The sequence below is a fragment of the Rhinopithecus bieti genome, unplaced genomic scaffold (assembly GCF_001698545.2).
Source record: "Rhinopithecus bieti isolate Rb0 unplaced genomic scaffold, ASM169854v2 scaffold_11252, whole genome shotgun sequence".
Taxonomy (NCBI): Eukaryota; Metazoa; Chordata; class Mammalia; order Primates; family Cercopithecidae; genus Rhinopithecus; species Rhinopithecus bieti.
In genome coordinates, this window is record NW_016806895.1 from 2,456,991 (window position 1) to 2,478,922 (window position 21,932).

The 21,932-nt window shown below is 41.8% G+C and overlaps 1 protein-coding gene across 5 annotated transcripts in view; it reads left to right on the plus strand.

Moving 5' to 3' along the window:
• Window positions 1-238: 238 nt before the first annotated feature.
• Window positions 239-21,932, plus strand: part of EXD2 (exonuclease 3'-5' domain containing 2) — a 51,484-nt gene continuing 29,790 nt past the window's right edge. The window contains exons 1-3 of one of the 5 annotated variants that reach the window (XM_017878628.1): window positions 282-353; window positions 17,394-17,649; window positions 17,992-18,371. In XM_017878628.1, coding sequence (XP_017734117.1) covers window positions 18,039-18,371 — 333 coding nt within the window. In that variant the 5' untranslated portion in view covers window positions 282-353; window positions 17,394-17,649; window positions 17,992-18,038. Of the gene's footprint in view, window positions 354-377; window positions 1,169-17,393; window positions 17,650-17,991; window positions 18,372-21,932 lie in introns of those variants that run through there. The other 4 variants (XM_017878627.1, XM_017878630.1, XM_017878626.1 and 1 more) reach the window with 4 other exon arrangements.

Genomic DNA, 21,932 nt, shown 5'->3' on the forward strand with positions numbered 1-21,932 from the left:
AAAACCAAAACCAAAACACAAAACACAAAGCCAAAACCAAAACACAAACATACCATCCCAGAAACAAATGCGTCACTTTTCTGAAGAAGACGTTAAGCCCTTCCAATTTTAACAGATTCTTTGTTCAACAGAGGAGAGAGACTGGGTAGGCATCACCTGCCCCAGGAGCTTCCGTACAAGATGGCGTTGCCCGTTCCCACACCCCAGCTGGGATTACGTCCTCCAGGCCTGCCGCAGGAACGGAAGTGGTTACGGCCCTAGTGAATCCGGGTGGGTGCGCGCTGGCGGCCGCACAGGTTCCAGCACTTTACCGTGAGCCCGCTGCAGGTGTGCGGCCCAGTCTGAGGCAGCAGGTAAGTTAGGCTCAGAGGCCGGCGAGGCCTTGCACCGGGATTGTGCGCGGGGCAGAGGGGCTTCCAGTGCAGACCAAGAGGGGTCGTGGGGCGGGGGATATTACCGTGTACGGGGGTGACATTGCGGGGACCCCGCTGTCCCGGAGCGAGTTGGCCCTGCCCCTCTCCCCGCCCCTCAGCGTGGCCCCGTCGCCCACGGCGGGGCGGTTCAGCACCCAAGTGCGCAAGGAGGGCCTCACCCCTGCCCACGTCCTCCCACGCTCTCCTCGGGCCTCTCCTTCCGACCCCCTACCCTCTCTCTCTGGGAGCCCCTACCAGACCTTCGAGGCTGCGTGTCCCAGTCAGCTAAAAAGGAGGCCCCGCCCGCGGCACCTGGTAGCTCCTCGGGCGCTGCGAGTTCGACGCGGCCACTGCTGCTGTTTTCTCCCCTGGATGCGTGTGAGCCGCCACCCGCGCTGCCATCCCTGTCCTCCCAGACCACACCCTGCTCTGGGCCTTGCCGGGAGCCACCGCTTTCGTTTTTCATATCCCTGGGATGGATCAAAACTAAGAACCTTAATCATTATTTATGATAAAATTGATACCTGCTCCTTAAAATACAAACAAACCCATCCCTCGATAAGCTTTTGATAGGCTTTTGATATGATTCCAACATTCAAACTCCTTTATATACCCTCTCCTCAAAAACACAAAATTGAAATTATACTTTATTTTTTTAGTTCTGTTACAAGGATAGAAGGAATTGAAAGGTTTTGTTAGTCATAGGAATTAGGAAGTGCGGGTCGCGGCGCAGGGAGGAAGATGGATTACATTTGGTAAAGTTGAGCTTGTTTTAAAAATGTACTTTTAAAATATTCTAGTTATAGTCCGTGCATAAAGTCTTGTAACAAAATTATGTAACAATTTTAAACAAGACAAATCTTTCTTAGCTTTATGTTCTCCTTGGTGGTGAGCGTGGGGAGTGTGGAATACAGATCCTCTTTGATTTTTTTTTTCCGTCTCCTCTCTTTCTTACCAGTCCCTTTCTCACAAAATAAGAACTGTTGTCAGTTTGTGTGTATTTTTCTTTGCATTTATTTGACAAGTGTGTGCACGTTATGATATATGTTTGTAAGATTTCGCCTTAAACTTTTACAAATATGTATGTTTTATGCATTACACAACTTGACGTTTTATGTTTAAAAACAGGTCTTGGAATTTTTTCTTTGTCAGTATGTAGAGATCTACCTCTTCTTTCTACTTGCTCTGTAAATTCCATAGTTATGTAAGATTCCATAGATTGTTTCCAGTTTTTCATTGTCAGACACAGTGTGGCAGAGAACATCCTTCCCACACACCTCTGTGTGCCCATGTGAGTATTTCTCAAGGATGGGTACCCGCAGGTGGAATTGCTGAGTGGGAGAGTATGGGGATTTAGGAATGCCAAACTGCTACCCACTGTGTATAATAATTTCCTCCATGCTCTCTCTCTTTTTTGGTACAGAGTCTTGCTCTGTTGCCTAGGTTTGAGTGCAGTGGCATGATCTTGGCTCACTGCAGCCTCTGCCTCCCAGGTTCAAGCGATTCTCCTGCCTCAGCCTCCTGAGTAGCTGAGATTACAGGCACCTGCTCCCACGCCCGGTTAATTTTTGTATTTTTAGTAGAGATGGGGTTTCACCATGTTGACCAGGCTGATCTCGAACTCCTGACCTCAAGTGATCCACCCGCCTCGGCCTCCCAAAGTGTTGGGATTACAGGTGTGAGACACCGTGCCCAGCCCCCCATGCTCTTTCGAACATTTAATGGTATCAATCTTTTTTATTTTTGCCAATCTGATGGATGGGAAAGTGATTCCTCATTACTGTTTTAATTTGCATTCCCCTGATTACTGTTGAGATTGAACATCTTCATGATTGTTGGCCATTTGTATTTCCTCTTTTGAGAAACATCTCTTTCTGTTGGATCGTCTTTTCCTTACTGATTTATAGTAGTGTTTTATATGTTCTGGATTTTGCTCTTTTGTTATTTTTATATGTTTATAATATTTACTCCCTGCTTATTGCTTTTTTAAGTTGTTGCTTGTCTTTTAACTATATGGCATCTTTGTTGAAACAAAGTTTAAAATTTTAGGTTTTAATTTATCAGTCTGTTCTGTGTGTGTTTGTATTTTGTGGCTATCATTCCCAATCTGAGTGGTTCTTAAATGGCAAAGATTTTTGCTCTCAGGGTTATTTGGCAATGTCTGTAGATGTTTTTTGTTTGTTCCACTAGGATGGTGCTGCTATTGGCTATCTAGTAAGTAAAAGTGAGGGGTGCTGCTAAACATCCTGCAGCGCATGGTAAACATCCTACAGCGCATGGGAAAGCTTCCCATAACAAAGAATTTCACCAGCCAAAAATGTCAATTGTGCTGAAGTTGAAAAATCCTCCTCTACTTTTAGAGAGAGGAGGGTTTTCTCCTAAAGCTCTGTTTTCTCCTATAAGTTCTTCTTGTGGGAATAGTTTTTTTTTCTTTAATTCCTCTGGAATTGTGTGTGTATAATTGTTGTTTTCCAAACACTGTCACCTCGAATAGTCAGTCCATTCTTGAGCCATTGATCTGAAATGCCACACTATGTACTAATTTCTTTTTTTTTCTTTTAATTTTATTTTAGAGATAGAGATGAGGTCTTGCTATATTGCTCAGGCTGGTCTCAAACTCCTGGCCTCAGGAGATTCTCCCACCTCAGCCTCCCAAAGTTCTGGTATTACAGACATGAGCCACCTCACCTGGCCACAAGTACTCGTTTATCATACAGGGTCTGTTTCTAGACTGTCTTCTGTTCTATGGTATACTTTTCTATTTGCTGGACCAATACCACAACGTCCTATATTAAACTGTATGTTATATGTTGACATCTAATAGGGTAAATAGTCCATCATGATTATTATTTTATTGGAAGTCATATATCAGCTCGTGTCCTCTCATTTAAAAAACAATATTTTTGGTTATTATTAGTTTCTTTTCCAGATTAGTTTTAGAGTCAACTTGTCAATTTTTTTTTAAGAGTTGGGGAACTGGGCACGGTGGCTCACGCCCGTAATCCCAGCACTTTGGGTGGCTGACGCAGGTGGATCACCAGGTCAGAAGTTCGAGACCAGTCTGACCAACATGGTGAAACCCCATCTCTACTAAAAATACAAAAATTAGCCGGGCACGGTGGCGTGCGCCTGTAATCCCAGCTACTCAGGAGGCTGAGGCAGGAAAATCACTTGAACCCAGGAGGTGGAGGTTGCAGTTAGCTGAAATTGTGCCACTGCCTTCCAGCCTGGGCAACAGAGTGAGACTCCATCTCAAAAAAAAAAAAAAAGAGAGAGAGAGAGATGAGATATCACTTCGTCACCCAGCTGGAGTGCAATGGCAGCCTTGACCTCCTGGGCTCAAGTGATCCTCCTGCCTCGGCCCCCCAAGTAGCTGGGACTACAGTTGTGCACCACCACACCTGGCTAATTTTTGTATTACTTAAAGAGATGAGGTTTCACCATGTTGCCCAGGCTGGTCCTGAACTCCTGGGTTCAAGTGACACGCCCACCTTGGCCTTCCAAAATACTGGGATTACAGGCGTGAATCACCACACCTGGCCCCAAATCATTTTTTAATGGCTTTATTGAGATGTAATTCACACACCATATAATTCGTTATTCAAAGTGTACAATTTGAGGATTTTAGTATATTCATAGAGTTGTGCAAACATCACCATAGTCTAATTTTACAACATTTTTATCACCCCCAAAATAAACCCATACCCATTAGCAGTCACACCCTATCCCTGACTCCCCTAAGACCCCAGCCCTAAGCAACTACTAATATTTCTTTCTTTCTAGATCTGGGTGTTTTGTGTAAATGGAATCATACAATGTGTAGTCTTTTGTGACTGGCTGCTTTAACTTAGGATAAAGTACTCAAGATTTTTCCATGCTATAGCATGTTTCAGTATTCATTCCTTTTTATTACTGAATGAAATTTCATCCTATAGTATATTTGTTTTGTAGGGCTGTGGTCAAAGTAACACAAACTGGTGGCTTAAAACAACAGAGGTTTATTCTCTTGCGGTTAAGGAAGCTAGAAGTCCAAAATTAAGGTGTCAGCAAGGGTCATGCTCTTCCTGAAGGCTCTAGGGGAGAATCCTACCTTGCCTCTTCCTAGTTTCTGGTGGTTGTTGGCAATCCTTGACATTTCTTGGTTTGCAGTTGCATAACTCCAGTCTCTGCCTCTGTCTTCAAATGGTCACCTTCCCTGTGTGTCTGTCTGCATTATTGGATTTGCTCAATGTAAACCTGTTTCTTCTCCTCCTCCTGTAAGGACACCAGTCATATTTGATTAAAGGCCCACACTACTTCAGTATGACTTCATGTTAACTTATTTACTTCTGCGAAGACTCTATTTCCAAATAAGGTCACATTCACAGGTATTGGAGGTTAGACCTTCAACATATCTTTTTGGGGAATATAATTCAACTCATAACATACAGATATGCTATGTTTTATTTATCTGTTCATCAACTAATTGACATTTGGGGTGTTTCCACTTTTGGGCTGTTATGAATAGCTATGGACTTTAGTACGGGCGTGTGTTTTCATTTCCCTTGGATATATACCTGCCAGTGGAATTGCTAGGTCATATAACTGCCAGACTGTGTTCCAGAGCAGCTGTACTATTTGACATTCCCACCAACAATGCATGAGATTTCTAATTTCTCCACATTATTGCCAGCACTTGTCTTTTTTTTTTTTTTTTTTTTTTTTTTGAGAGATAGGGTCTTACTCTGTTGACCAGGCTGGAGTACAATGGAGTGATCAAAGCTTCCTACAGCCTCAAACTTCTGAGCTCAAGCAATCCTCTTGCCTCAGCCTCCCAAGTGGCCTAAATCTATAGGCAGACTACCACTCCTGGCGAATTAATTTTTGTTTGTTTGTTTGTTTTTGTAAAGGCAGGGTCTCGCTCTGTTGCCCAGGCTGGTCTCAAACTCCTGGCCTCAAGTGATCCTCCCACCTTGGTCTCTCAAAGTGCTGGAATTACAGGTGTGCACCACCATACCTGGCCTTATTTGTTTTTTTTGAATAGAATCATCCTACTGGGTGTAAAGTGGTATCTGATTGTGGTTTGGATTTGCATTTTCCTAACAGCTCATGATATTGAACATCTTTTCATGTGCTTATTGGCCATTTGTATACCCTCTATTAGGAAATGTCTATTCAGTTAGCTGGACATGTCTCTTCAGTTAGCACACCTGTAGTCAAGAGGCTGAGGCAGAAGGATCACTTGAACCCAGGAGTTTGAGGCTGTTGTGAACTATGATTGCATCACTGCACTGCAGCCTGGGCAACAGAGCTAGATCTTGTCTCTAAAAAATATATTAAAAAGGAATTGAAGAACAGAAATACCTATTTAGATCCTTAGCCAGTTTTAAATTGGTTTGTCTTTTATTATTTGGTTGTAAGAGATTTTTATATATTCTAGATACACACTCTTCCAAGATAATATGATTTGTAAATATTTTTTCCCATTCTGTGGGTTGTCTTTTCACTTTCTCAATGGTCAATTCATTCTTTTTTTTTTATTTTTATAATTTCAACTTTTATTTTAAATTCAGGGGGTACATGTGCAGGTTTGTTACATGGTTATATTGTGTTTTGCTGGGGTTTGGGGTATGGATGAGTCCTTCACTCAGGTACTAAGCATAGGTAGATTTTCAGCCTGCAGCCCCCTTCCCTGTCTTCCCCTCCTCTCTAGTAGTCCCCAGTATCTGTTGTTGCCGTCTTTATGTCCATGTGTACTGGGTGTTTAGCTGCACTTATAAGTGAGAACACGTAGTATTTGGTTTTCTGTTCCTGTATTAATTCACTCAGGGTTGTGGCCTCCACAATCCATGATCCATGATCCACAATCCATGATCCTGATCCATGTTGCTGCATCCATTTTTCTCATCTGCACACAGTCAATTCATTCTTTAAAAAGTTTTTTTAAATGAAGTTTGTATTGAATTTACATATTATTTTGAGTATTTCTATAAAACAATCTTGTCTGCTTATCAAAAATAGGATAATTATAGTACCTCCCACATAGGGTTATTGAAAGGATTAAATGAATACTTTAACATGAGTATATATGTACATGTAAAGTACCTGGCACATGACAGCTGCTATCATACATCTCCACTCTTCTCGTCTTCTAGATCTTCACTAAAGTTTTCTGTTTCTCTTTGTATTGATCTGACGCATTTCCTGTTGAATTTATTCCTAGACTTGTATATGTGTATATGTGGTTTTTTAATGTAGTTTTAAAATAGTATACAGGTATATTGCTATTATGAATGAGATTTCTTTTTTCACATTTTTATAATAGGTTTGGAAAGCTATTGAGTTTATACTCATCAGACTTTCTGAATTATCTTATAATTTCTAAAAGTTGGTTGATGACTTTGTTGTTTTTCCAGGTGGTTGTGATGCAGCCATTCTGTTTAGGAACCGTGGCTCTTTTTATTCTGGTTTCCTCTGCCATAATTTGAGTATTCTTTGCCTTTCAGCTTTATGAGTCTTCTAAAGGTCTTTCTGCTTACAGCCTTGCCCTCCTCCAAGCTAGCACCCACATTAGTACCATGGTGGTCTGATCCTGTCACTCTCCTTATAAGTCTGTTATTTGCTCTCCAGGGTCCTGTAGGGTAATGCATGGCCCCCTCATGACTTGTCCTGTATCTACTCATTCTAGCATCGTCTCTGTTTCCTTACTTGCACATTATATTCTAGCACAGTAGTGTCCTAGCACAGTAGTGTCCATTAGAAGTAGAATGTGAGCCCCAATTTAAAATTTTCTAGTAGCCACATTAAAGATACAAAAAGAAATAAGGTGAACTATAGTAATGGCATCACTTAGTGAGAATCTGTTCTGTGAAATGTGTCATTTTATGAACACGATAGAGCACACTTACACAAACCTAGATGGCATAGCCGATTACATACCTAGACTGTATGGAATAGCTTATCACTCCTAGGCCACAGACCTATACGGCATGTTATTGTTCTGAGTCCTGTAGGCAGTTGTAACACAATGGTATTTGTGTATCTAAACATATCTAAGCATAAAAGTACAGTACAAATGTGGTATAAAAGATGAACAGTGGGCCAGGCATGATGGCTCACGCCTATAATCCCAGTACTTTGGGAGGCCGAGGCGGGCAGATCACCTGAGGTCAGGAGTTCAAGACTAGCCTGGGCAACATGGTGAAACCCCATCTCTACTAAAAATAAAAAAAATAGCCTTGTGTGGTGGCATACACCTGTGGCCCCGGCTACTCGGGAGGCCGAGGCAGGAGAATCGCTTGAACCTGGGAGGCAGAGTTTGCAGTGAGCTGAGATCACGCCACTGTACACCAGCCTTGGCAATAGAGCGAGACTCAGTCTCAAGAAAAGATAAGCAGTGTTACACTTATGTAGGATATCTATCATGCATGGAGCTTGCAGGACTGGAAGTTGCTCTGGGTGAACCTGTGAGTGAGTGGTGGGTGAATGTGAAGGCCTAGGACATGACTGTACACTATTTTAGATCTTATAAACACTGTGTATTTAGGCTACACTCAATTTATTTAAAAAATTTTTTGCAATTATAAATTAACCTTAGTTTGCTGTAACTTTTTTACTTTAAACTTTTAAATTGTTTTAACTTTTTGACTTGTAATAACACTCAGCTTAAGACACAAATAGGTTGTATAGCTGTATAAAATGTTTATCTCTTTATTTTATAAGCTCTTTTCAACTTAAAATTGTTTTTTTTTTAAACTTTTAAAATTTTTTGTTAAAACTAAGACACAAACACACACATTCATGTTAGCTTAGACATACACAGAGTCAGGATCATCAATATCACTGTCTTCCACCTCCACATGTTGTCCCACTGGAAAGTCTTCAGGGGCAATAACAGGCATGGAGCTGTCATCTGTGTTAACAGTGCCTTCTGGAATAACTTCTGAAGGACCTGTCTGAGGTTGCTTTACAGTTAATTTTTTTTAATAAGTAGAAGGAGTACACTGTAAAATAAAACATATGGTAAATACATAAACCAGTAACATAGTCATTTATTATCAAGTATGTACTATACATAATTGCATGTGCTGTACATTTATACGATTGGCTGTGCTATAGGTTCGTTAACTCCAGCATAATTACACACATTTGTGAGTAATGCATTGTGTAGCAACGTTAGGATGGTTAGATGGCTATGATGTCACTAGGCAATAGGAATTTTTCTGCTCCATTGTAATCTTATAATTTTGTAGAACTATAGTATGTGTGGTCTGTTGTTGACCAAAACATTGTTATGTAGCACATGACTATATTTAACCCAATATATTCCAAACATTATTTCAACATACTTTTTTTTTTTTTTTTTTGAGACTGAGTCTCACTCTGTCACCCAGGCTGGAGTGCAGTGGCACGATCTTGGCTCACTGCAAGCTCCACCTCCCGGGTTCACGCCGTTCTCCTGCCTCAGCCTCTCGAGTAGTTGGGACTACAGGCCCCTGCCACCATACCCAGCTAATTTTTTGTATTTTGTTTAGTAGAGACGGGGTTTCACCATGTTAGCCAGGATGGTCTCGATCTCCTGACCTCGTGATCCGCCTGCCTCAACCTCCCAAAGTGCTATTTCAACATAAATATTAAAAAATCAATATGGAATTCATAGAGATAGAAAGTATAATAGGGCTTATCAGGGGTTAGAAGAAGAAGAGAATGGGAATTCTTGTTGAACAACAGTTTCTGTTTGCAAGGATGAAGTTGTTCTGGAAATGGGCGATGGTGATGATTGCACAGCAGTGTGAACATACTTATTGAATTGTACACTTAAAAATGGCTAAAATGGGCCAGCCATGGTGGCTCAGGCCTGTAATCCCAGCACTTTGGGAGGCCAAGTCTAGAGGATCGCTTGAGCTCATGAGTTCGAGACCAGCCTGGGCAACATTGCAAAACCCCATCTCTACAAAAATAATACAAAAAAAAAAAATTACCCAGGCATCGTGGGGAGTACCTGTAGTCCCAGCTACTTGGGAGGCTGAGATAGAAGGATGGCTTGAGCTCAGGAGGTGGAGGTTGCAGTGAGCCAAGATCATACCACTGCACTCTAGCCTCTGCAATAGAGCAAGACTTTGTCTCAAAAAAAAGAAAAAAGGCTAAAATGGTAAATGTTATGTTATATATATTTTACCACAGTAAAGAAGTCACCATAAAAATCAGTATGGGGCTGGGCGTGGTGGCTCACACCTATAATCCCAGCACTTTGGGAGGCTGAGGCGGGTGGATCACCTGAGGTCAGGAGTTCAACACCAGCCTGGCCAACATGGTGAAACCCCACCTCTACTAAAAATACAAAAATTGGCAGGGTGTGGTGTCGGGCACCTGTAGTCCCAGCTACTCAGGAGGCTAAGGCAGGAGAATTGCTTGAACCCGGGAGGCAGAAGTTGCAGTGAGCTGAGATTGCGCCATTGTACTCCAGCCTGGGTGACAAGAGCGAAACTCCATCTCAAAAGAAAAAAAAAAATCAGTATGGAAATTATAAAAAAAAAATTTTACATTCTTTTTTTGTAGTAAGTATTCAAAAATTTAGTGCATATTTTACACGTGTAGTACATCTTACTTTTTTTTGTTTGTTTGTTTTTGTTTTTGTGATTGAGTCTTACTCTGTCCCCCAGGCTGTAGTGCAGTGGTGCGATCTTAGCTCACTGTAACCTCTGCCTCCCTGGTTCAAGTGATTCTCATGTCTCAGCCTCCTGAGTAATTGGGACCACCAGCACACGCCACCAGGCCTGGCTAATTTTTGAATTTTTATTAAAGATGGGGTTTCACCATGTTGGCTAGGCTGGTCTCAAACTCCTGATCTCAGGTGATCCTCCCACCTTGGCCTCCCAAAGTACTGGGATTACAGGCGTGAGCCACCGCACCCGCCTACATTTTACATTTGTTTAAATGTTTCACCTATCCTGTGGTGCTTCCTGCCCTTCCCATTCGCGCACAAGCTATTCCCTCCACCTGGAGTGCCCTCCTCCTGTCTGGCTCCTGCACCTGGAGAACTCTTGCTCCTGTTTGAATGCCAGTCTCAGACACTATCTCTCTCAGCAAGTGTTTTCTCTTTCTTTTTTTTTTTTTTTTTTTGAGACAGAGTCTTGCTCCGTCGCCCAGGCTGGAGCGGAGCGCAGTGGCACGATCTCGGCTCACTGCAACTTCCGCCTCCCAGGTTCAAGCGATTCTCCTGCCTCAGCCTCCTGAGTAACTGGGACTACAGATGCACGCCACCACACCTGGCTGATTTTTGTAATTCTTAGTAGAGACGGGGTTTCACCATATTGGTCAGGCTGGTCTTGAACTCCTGACCTCAGGTGATCCACCTGCCTCGGCCTCCCAAAGTGCTGGGATTACAGGCATGAGCCACCGCACCCAGCCGTGTTTTCTCTTAATAATACCCCAACTCGGCCAGGTGTGGTCGTTCATGCCTGTAATCCTAGCACTTCGGGAGGTTGATGTGGGCAGATCGCTTGAGCTCAGGAGTTTAAGATCAGCCTGAGCAACCTGATGAAACCCTGTTTCTACCAAAAATACAAAATATCAGCTGGGGTGTTGGAGCTCAGGAATTTGAGACCAGCCTGGGCAACTCGGCAAAACCCCGTTTCTACTAAAAATGCAAAATGTTAGTTGGGGTGCTGTCATGCGCCTGTGGTTGGTCCTAGCTACTTTGGGGGTTGAGGTGGGAGGATCACTTGAACCCAGGAGGTCAAGGGTGCAGTGAGCTGAGATCGTGACACAGCACTCCAGCCTGGGTGACAAAGTGAGGCCCTGTCTCAAAAAAATAAAAATAAAAACAATATCTCCACTCTTTCCTCAAGTCCAAGCCATTTGTATACCTGTATGTACTTCACCTGTCGGTGTTATCTCAGTCTTTGCAACTTGTTCGTTATGTGTATTTTTCCTTGGCTAAATCATGAATTTTTTGAAGGCAGATTGTGCCTTTCAACTCTTTTTACCCAGGGTCTATCACAGTGTCTGACTTATATAATGTGTTATATAAAAGTTTGCTGAATGAATCCTCTGGCTGGAAAAGAAAAAAACATGCAGTTCACAAAACCTCTCCAAATAAAAATGAATTAATAAAAGCATATGTTAGGAGATGTTATTTTCTCTGAAAACAGATACTCAGTTTTGTACATAAAATTATGTTTAAGTTGAGAGGGAAGTATAATCAAGATGCAAATTGGCCTCAATATATGAAACATTTGGCTGAAACAGACAAGATGAAATTTAGAAGAAGCATTTTTGATTTAAGTGCAAAATATAAATTACAAATATTTAAAATGGAGAACCTGATTTGGCGTCAGTGAATTTTAATTTACTGCAAGCTTTATATGACCCAACAATGAGATTCTGTTATGAAAAAATATATCATTTCATATAGCATTAATAAAATATAGGGTCCAGCTGCTGGGAAGTAATACTGTCACTGTAGCCTGCATCAGTTAGACCGTGTCTCAAGTTTGTTTGTTTTTTTGAGACAGGGTCTCACTCCTGTCGCCTAGGCTGGACTTTAGTGGCGTGATCACGGCTTACTGTAGCCTTGACTTCCCAGGCTCAGGTGATTCTCCCACCTCAGCCTCCTCAGTAGCTGGGACTATTAGGTGCGTGCCACCATGCGTGGCTAATTTTTTGTAAATTTTTTTTTTTTTTTTTTTTTTTAGTAGAGATGTGATTTTGCCATGTTGCCCTGGGTGCTCTTGAACTCCTGGCACTAGCTACTTCAGGGGTTGAGGTGGGAGGGGTTCAAGCAGTCCACCTACCTCAGGCTCCCAAAGTGCTGGAATTACAGGCCTGAGCCATCATGCCTGGCCTCAAGTATTGCGTATAGACCTAAATGCCACATTTGAAGAGATACATTGACAAACTTGGAACTGCGCAGAAGGCCTTGGCCAGGAGAGTCTATAAACCAGGTCACAGGAAGACTATAAGGGGAGTCTCAGAGCTCTCTTCACCTATTTAACAGGCTTTAAGGAGGGAGTAAACACTTGTCATTGCAGAGGCTATCAAAGAGGGCAATTTGTAAGTAGGCAGCTTTTACAGAATGCAAGGACTTTCAACAAAAACTGCCTCTGAAGGTGATGAAGAACTCAGATACTGGAAGTATTCAATCAGAGACTAGGTCATGATCTGTCGGGATTATCTTGGAAAGGATTCTTGAATTGGGTGGGAGCTGAACTTGACTCCAAAATTTTAACTCTGATTCTTTGATTTCCTTCAATAGAAGTTCTGTGGTTTGTAGTAAAAGCTAGCATTTATAGAATCCTAATGTTCTAGCCAATATACTAGGTGAATTTTATTGATTTTACTTAAGCCTCACAGTAATCATGCATAATAGGTATACCTGTTCCACAGATGAGGAGACTGTCCTTCCTGTCTCACAGATGAGGAAACTGAGGCTTAGCGAAGTTTGGTAAATTGCCTAAGTTCCTACAGCTAGTGAGTAACAGAGGCTGGATTTAAACCTAGGCTATTTGATGTTAGGGCTTGTGTTGTCTACCATGTACTACTTTCCAAACACTTTAAACATAATCATTTAACTCATTAAAGTATGATTTATTCCAAGAATATGATTGTGTGTTTTGTCAAGTGGGATATTTACTTGCCTATCTCTAAAGAGCACCAGTTTAAAAGAGTGTATTTTCTAATTACAAATATGTACATATTCATATAAAATTTGAAAAATAAAAATTGTTCATAATCCTACTATCATTAGGTAGCCATTGATATTTAGCTGGGCATATTGGCTCACACCTATAACCTGAGCACTTTGGGAGGGTGAGGCAGGAGGATCACTTGAGCCTAGGAGTTTGAGACCAGCCTGGGCAACATAGTGAGACCCCCATCTCTACAAGAAATCAAAAAATGTGCTGAGCATGGTGACGTGCACCTGTACCCCCAGCTATTCAGGAGACTGAAGTGGGAGCCCGGGAGGTTGAGGCTGCAGTGAGCCGTGATTGTGCTACTGCAGTCTAGCCTGGACAGCAGAGTGAGACTCTGTCTGAAAGAAAAGTTTTATGTTCAATTAATTTATATAAAAAACTTAAGAATGACATATTGTTTCACTCATGAGATTTGGTGAGGCATTGAAAAGCTTGGATCCCAGAGTAAACTGTTATCAAAGTTTGATTTTTTTCTGGCTCCCAGCCCAGTAGTGAACCATAGTTCTTCCTTATAACATCAAGGCTCGATAAGGGGAAAAACTTTTTTTCATTTGAATAAACAGAATGTTGTAATCTGGTGATTGAATTAGAGACATTTATCATACAAATGTTAACATATAATACCTTGAGCTGAATTTCATTCATTCAGTAACTATTTACTGAGTATATCAACTTTGTGCTGAGTCACTGGGGATATGGTGGTAACAAAGCCAGTTAAGGCTCCTGTTCTCATGGACAGACAGTGAATGAACCAGCAGTCATGCATTCATTAGTCAGGCCAACAGGCTGTTTCCAGATTTTGGCTGTTACAAACAAGTAACTGCTATGAACATTCTTATATGAGTCTTTTTATGAATAGATTTAATTTATCCAGCTTGGGACTCAGAGAATAGTACAAAATCTGGCCCTTTTCATACATTCCAAATCTTTATTCCTTGAATATTGGAGTTTCTCAGTCCATTTGCCATGTCTCTGCTTTGTTGTGTATTCTTTTTGTTTTAAAAAAAATTTTAGCAAAGATGGGATCTCATTATGTTGCCCAGGTTGGTCTTGAACTCCTGGGCTCAAGTGATCCTCCCACCTCCGCCTTCCAAAGTATTGAGATTACAGGTGTGAGCCACCTTGCCTGGCCTCTGTATGTTTTCTGCCTCTTTATCTGTCAACTACATTCTGGTGACTTCCTCAGATTTTTTTCTTCAATTCATTAACTCTCTCTGTATGTGTGGTCTACATTTTAACCTGTCTATTGAGTATTGAGTTTTAAAAATTTTTTATAACTATTTTTCATATCTAGAATTGTACATTTTTTGTCTTCGTTTTGGTTATTATTTTCATTAATATCTCTGAATATTCTTTAAAGTCCTTTTCAGATCTCAGGTATGGAAATATTTGACAGCTCTATGCACTATTTTTATTGGCTTTAGGGTTTTGTTTTGTTGTGATTCATTGTGAGCCCCTTCTAGGGACTGATCTTCCGTGGTAGTCCTGTATGTTTCCTACATGGAGTGAGTGGGGGGTGTGTGTGTATTGTGATTGACTGTGCCTGGTTCCAATAGAATTTACCAGTTCTGCACCAGTTTAAATTCAGTTTATTGGCTTAGGTTTCCCTTTTATGAGGATAATGTGAACCTGAGCCTTGTTTCTGCTTGAGCCATAGAGAAGTGTAGGCTTGAAGATTTGTCTTTTATTTTTTAATTAATTTTTTCTTTTTATTTGTTTTTTGAGACATAGTCTCATTCTGTTGCCCAGGTTGGAGCGCAGTGGCTGGATCTTGGCTCACTACGATCTCCACCTCCCAGGTTCTAGTGATTCTCATGCCTCAGCCTCTCGAGTAGCTGGGATTACAGGCGTGCACCACCACACCTGGCTAATTTTTGTATTTTTAGTAGAGAGACGGGGTTTCACCGTGTTGGCCAGGCTGATCTCAAACTCCTGGGCTCAAGCTATGCACCCGCCTTGGCCTCCCAAAGTGCTGGGATTACAGGTGTGAGCCACCGCACCCAGCTGAGGATTTGTCCTCTTTCGAGGGATTCTGTTCATGCCTTTAGCCTGGGGCAGGTGGCTTGCCTGGGCCAAGGTGGGCAAATACTTATGGTTTGTGGATAGTGTGGCACTCTCCTGGATTCCAGCTGTGTCCTGGGCCTGTGGCCTAGAGTTCTGCCTCTGGGTTGCTGATAAACTCCAGTGCTGGGTCTGATATGAGTTCTGGTCTCTGCCCAACTTCATCTCCCACCTACCCACTTATTTTTTTTTTGAGACAGCGTCTCACTCTGTCGTCCAGGCTGGAGTGCAGTGGGTGCAGTGGCACACCATCAGAGCTCCCCGTAGCCTTGACCTCCCCAGCTCAAGCTATCCTCCCACCTCAGCCCTCTAAGTCGCTGATACTTCAGGCATGTGCCACCGCACCCAGCTAATTTTTTGTATTTTTGGTATAGATGAGGTTTCACCATGTTGCCCAGGCTGGTCTCAAACTCCTAGGCTCAAGCAATCCACCTGCCTTGGTCTCCCAAAGTGCTGGGATTACAGGCATGAGCCACTGCACTCAACCTTCCACCCACTTTGGGTTTCCTCTTCCTTTTCTGGCACCTGATGATTTTTTTCTTTCTTTTGGGGGCTTAACTGTGTATTACATTTTTATCTTTTCAGTGGCTTATCCAGCATTTGCATTGGTTAGAGTGGAAAAGGGAAGGACTTTTATGTCTTCTCAGATTACTTGAATCAGAAGTTTCTCTGTACAAGTTATTTAATCTCATTAAGCCTCAGTTTCCTCTTCAATAAAAGCACTGGAGAAAATAACATGTGAAATTCTTAGCACAGTTTCTGGAATAAAGTAAATGTTTTTAAAACAGCATAGCTATTACCACTTTTCATTATTACTGTAATAATTGCTATGATTGAGTTTTTCTTCTCTAATACTCACATATCTATATAGGCATGATTATAATCCAGAAGTTGTTGTAAATATGAAATTTTTTTTGGCCCAGTGCAGTGGCTCACACCTGTAATCACAGCACTTGGGGAGGCTGAGGCTGGTGAATCACTTGAGGTCAGGAGTTCAAGACCAGCCTGGCCAACATGGTGAAGCCCTCTCTCTACTAAAAATACGCAAATTAGCTGGATGTGGTGGCACACCCCTGTAGTCACAGCTGCTTGGGGGGCTGAGGCAGGAAAATCGCTTGAACCTGGGAGGCAGAGACTACAGTGAGCCAAGATCACGCCACTGTACTCAGACTGCAGTGAGCCGAGATCACACCACTGTACTCAGGTCTGGGCGACAGAGCAAGACTCCATCCAATTAAAAAAAAATTTTTTTTTATTATTGATGAAATTTTTAAAAAGTAATAAAAACCATACACATTCAGTGGGTAACCTTCAGCCATAGAGAAGTGTAGGCAGGGTGCAGCTGATTGCTCTGTCTTTGGGCAATTTAGCTTTTAGGCCAGAGGCCACGGAGGGTAGCCTGGTGCCTAGTGTGTTTTTGTTTGGCTGGCACAATATTTTTTAAAACTGTAAATTTATTGCCAGCACTTTAAAATGGTGACATTTCATATAAAATTCAGATTCCTGACTTCTCTTAAATAAGCAAAGTATTGACCACTCTGGGCCTTCTTTCTGCACAGGGTCATCAGCTTGTGCCGAATGGTTGCTGCCCCATGTTTTCTCCCTGGCCCTGAGACCAAAGGCCATTTACTTTTTTTGCTTTTTGAGACAGAGTCTTACTCTCATCATCCAGGCTGGAGTGCAGTGGCGTAGTTTCGGCTCACTGAAACCTTCACCTCCCAAGTTCCAGCAATTCTCCTGCCTCAGCTTCCTGAGTAGCTGGGATTACAGGTGCCTACCACCATGCCTGGCTAATTTTTGTATTTTTAGTAGAGATGGGGTTTCACCATATTAGCCAGGCTGCTGTCAAACTCCTGACCTCAAGTGATCCACCTACCTCGGCCTCCCAAAGTCCTGGGATTACAGGCATGAGCCACCATACCTGGCCAGGCCACTTACTATTTACTGTTGCACTTTTACTGTTATTTTAATAGTACAGAAATAGTGCTGTATACTCATTTCTTTCTCACATATAGGAAAACGGAAACTACAAGGAGAAAGCCACATGTTATAGAAAAATGAAAAAGGGACTATTTTGTGGCTTGCTTTATTTATTTACATTAACCTGCCTGGCGCTGTGAACACTTCAGTTTGCAGCCTCCTTCTATGCATCTTGGATATCTCTCTAAGTTGTACCTTTTTCTTTTTCTTTCCTTATCCTTTCTCTTTTATATCCCCCTGCCTTACCCTACAATAACCGAATCAGTTTCTATGAAGAACTACTGAGCCTTCTGGAGCAACAGAAAGTGTTGACTCAAGCCAGTTTCCTCCACTCCCTCGCTGCCCCACCTTCCAGAGAAGTCAAAAAAATCTCCCTACCAACTGACTGAGGATTACAATTTTTTTTTAATTGAGAAGCAAAAGTTTTCCTTCAACCGTTAGGTGATCAAAGGTTTAAAATGCAAAATACTTTGAAGAAGATCCATTAACTAAAAAATTCATTCATTAATCAGCAGTTAGAGGTGAGAGTCTAGCTTATTGTTTTTTTTTTTTTTTCCTAGATCACACTTCATTGTGCAGATAGCCTGTTGTTTTGATTGCTATGATTTTATGTCATTAAGAGAGCCCTGGGGAACTGTCAGAGGGCAGGGAGATTTCCTGGGGTGAGGATGGAGATAGAGATGGAATACAGAGATTATAAAGATGAAGAAATTAAACTGTTGTACTATTTCACGTGGAAATTTATAGCAGTTCTTTTAGTTTGTGGGCACGGATATTATAAATGGGACTTCTTTAGAGGAAAACTTGTTTATGTAAAGGTTTATATTCTGTATATAAATGTATTTTTGCCATTTGTTTTGCAGATTGTGGGATTAGTGATATGCTTTTCTAAAGAGTAGAAAAGTCGAAGATGTCTAGACAGAACTTTGTGGCTTTGACAGTGACTACCCTTCTGGGTGTGGCTGTAGGGGGGTTTGTCCTCTGGAAAGGCATCCAGCGCCGCCGAAGGAGTAAAACGAGCCCTGTGACCCCACAGCCACAGCAGAAAGTGCTGGGCAGTAGAGAGCTGCCCCCTCCAGAAGATGATCCGCTGCACTCCAGTGCCCCCAGGTCCTCGTGGGAGGAACGGATCCTTAAAGCAAAGGTGGTGACGGTGTCTCAGGAGGCAGAGTGGGATCAAATCGAGCCCTTGCTTAGAAGTGAATTAGAAGATTTTCCAGTACTTGGAATTGACTGTGAGTGGGTAAGTTAAAAAGCAAACGTTAAAAAAACAAAAACAAAAAAACAACTTCTGCTTTTCCAACTGGGACCTTGGACAGTCAAGTAGAAAATAAGGTTAAAGGAGAATGAATTAGCTCGTTCTCAACTTGCATGTAAGCAGATTTTAGCAGCAAAAGAAGCTGCTGTTCCTCTCAGGATGGGGGAGTACTTAAAATTATGGATTCTGGAGTCAAACCTATATGAATTCTATTTTCCCCACTTATTCTGTGAACTTGGGCAAGCTATTTAGCCTCTCTGAGTCTTTGGTTGGTTGGTTGTTTGTAATAGGAACGTCATGGTACTTATCTCCAGTGGCTTTTCTAAGGATTCAAATAACCCCTAGAAAGGATTCAGCACAGTGTTAACATGTAGTAGTAAGTGTTCATGAAATATTAGCCACTGTTAATATTTGTAGTAGCATTTTCATTAGGATGCCATGGAGAAAATAAGGAAGTCTATTTAAATGGAAATTATTACTTAGGATTTTAAAAGATACCAGTTAACATTTGAAACATCATTTACTCAAAGCCATGTACTGTATGTTTTGCTTGCATCATCTCATTTAATTTTCACAGTATGGGCATAACTTGGAGATGTTGCAGGTTTGATGTTAGACCATGGCAATAAAGCAAATGTTGCAATAAAGTGAGTCACATGAGTTTTTTGGTTTACTAGTGCATATAAAAGTTATGCTTATGCTAAGTGTGGTGGTGGCTCGTGATTGTAATCCCAGCACTTTGGTAGGCTAAGGTGGGGAAAATCAGTTGAGGCCAGGAGTTTAATACCAGTCAGCCAGGTCAGCATAGCAAGACCCCATCTCTACAAAAAGAGAAATTAGCCAGGTGTGGTGACACCCACCTGTAGTCCCAGCAACTTGGACTGAGGCATGAGGATTGCTTGAGCCCAGGAGGTTGAAGCTGTAGTGAGCTATGAACACATCACTGCACTTCAGCTTGAGTGGCAGAGGGAGATCCTATCTCAGGGGGGAAAAAACAAGTTGTATTTGTACTATACTATAGTTTATTAAGTGTGCAATAACATTATATCTTTAAAAAGTACATACTTAAATAGTTTATTGCTAAAAATTGTTAATAATTATCTGAGCCTTCAGCAAGTTGTAATCTTTTTGCTGGTGGAGGGTCTTGGCTTGATATTGATGACTGCTGACTGATCAGGTTAGTGATTGCTAAAGGTTGGAGTGCCTGTGACAGTTTCTTAAAATAAGACAACAAAGAAGTTTGCCATGTTGATTGACTCTTCCTTTCATGAAAGATTTTTCTCTACTATGTGATGCTGTTTGATAGCATTTTACCCACAGTAGAACTTCTTTCAAAATTGGAGTCAGTCCTCTGAAACCCCGCCATTGCTTTATCAACTAAGTTTATGGAATATTCTAAATCTTTTCTTGTCATTTCAACAGTGTTCACAGCATCTTTACCAGGAGTAGATTCAATCTCAAGAAACCACTTTCTTTGCTCATCCACAAAAAGCAACTCTTCATCTGTTAAAGTTTTATCATGAGATTGCAGCAGTTTAATAACATCTTCAGTCTCCACCCCTAATTCTATTTATCTTGCTCTATCCAGGAAATGTAATTAAGAGTCCCTAAGCAGAATGGCTCCACAAAATCAGTTCACAGGTTGATAGAAGAGGCTACTAGATGCCAACACTGTGATGACCAAAAAGAGAACACCTGACAGTGTGGGGAAAGCTTTGTAGTCACAAAAGCCCTTATACCACAGCTACTGAGGGTGTTTCTTTATATCAGCAATAGTAGTAGTAGTTTACACCAATAACCTTGGGCCATCAAGAAAGGATCAGTGATTTTAATCTGTTCTGTATAAAAAGTTACATCATTTTAGAACTGTTTACATCAGCAACAATAAAAGAAAACAGGGTTTAAGTGGTAAGCTCTAGCAGATTAGGAAAATTCACATGTGCCAAGCACCTGGATTATTCCAACTAAACGATGTATAACTTGAGCAACAACAGGGTAGACTGAAGTGAATAGTAATTGATCTAATAATACACTTTAATGGCTGGGTGTGGTGGCTCACGCCTGTAATCCCAGCACTTTGGGAGGCCGAGGCGGGTGGATCATGAGGTCAGGAGATCGAGACCATCCTGGCTAACATGGTGAAACTCTGTCTCTACTAAACATACAAAAAAATTAGCCGGACATGGTGGTGGGCGCCTGTAGTCCCAACTACTTGGGAGGCTGAGGCAGGAGAATGGTGTGAACTTGCAGTGAGCCGAGATTGTGCCTCTGCACTCCAGTCTGGGCAACAAAGCAAGACTGTGTCTCAAAATAATAATAATAATAATAAAATAAAATAAAAACACTTTGATTACTATAGCAGAGGCATAGATAAGTTAAAGTGGCAAATAATCTAACCCCCACCTCATTTTGACTTTTGATGTGTATTAAACTCAGGTTGAATGCCACATTTCCCTGTAGGCATGACTGCATTTTCCTGATTGCTGTCATGAAAAACTCAATGAAGAAGTCATTCATGGTTTCTTTCCTTGTAAAAATAAGATAGAATACATTTAAGAGATTAATAGAAAACAAAAATAGGCTGGGTGCGGTGGCACATGCCTGTAATCCTAGCACTTTGGGAGGCCGAGGCGGGCAGATTACTTGAGGTCAGGAGTTCGAGACCAGCCTGGCAAACATGGTGAAACGCCCCCGCTCTCTACTAAAAAGACAAAAATTAGGTAGGCCTGGTCGCAGGCGCCTATGATCCTAGTTACTTGGGAGGCTGAGGCAGGAGAATCGTTTGAGCCCAGGAGGTGGAGGTTGCAGTGAGCTGAGATCCTGCCACTGCAGTCCAACCTGAGCGACAGAGCAAGTGAGACCCTGTCTAAAAAAAAGAAAAAACGAAAACAGAAATAAAAGGAAAAATCATCCATTCATGCTCGATTTATTCTCCATTCCTGTTTTGCTTTTTCATTCACTTTTATGTAAATGCTTATTCGATTATTAGTTTTGTTCTTCATTGTTTTTTTTAGAGACAGGGTGGTGTCACTCTGTTTCCCAGGCTGCAGTGCAGTGGTACTATCATAGCTCACTGTAACCTCGAACTCCTGGGCTCAAATGATCCTTCTGTCTCAGCCTCCCAAGTAGCTAGAACTGTAGGTATGTGCCACCACTGTCACTTGGTTCCAATGGTTGTTGATTTTTTTTTTTTTTTTTTTTTGAGACAGGGTCTTACTCTGTCACCCAGGCTGGACTGCAGTGGTGGGATTTTGGCTCCCTTTAGCCTTGACCTCCCTGAGCTCAGATGATTGTCCCACCTCAGCCTCCCGAGTAGCTGGAACTATAGGTGTGCGCCACCGCACCTGGCTAATTTTTTTGTATTTTTAGTAGAGATAGGGTTTTGCCGTGTGGTCCAGGCTGGTCTCAAACTCCTGGACTCAAGCAATCCATTTGCCTTGGTCCCAGAAAGTGCTGAGATTACAGGCGTGAGCGGCTGTGCCTGGCCTATGTTCTTGCTTTATAGTCAATATTTGTTTAGATTTACCAAAGTGTTTACCTTCCTGT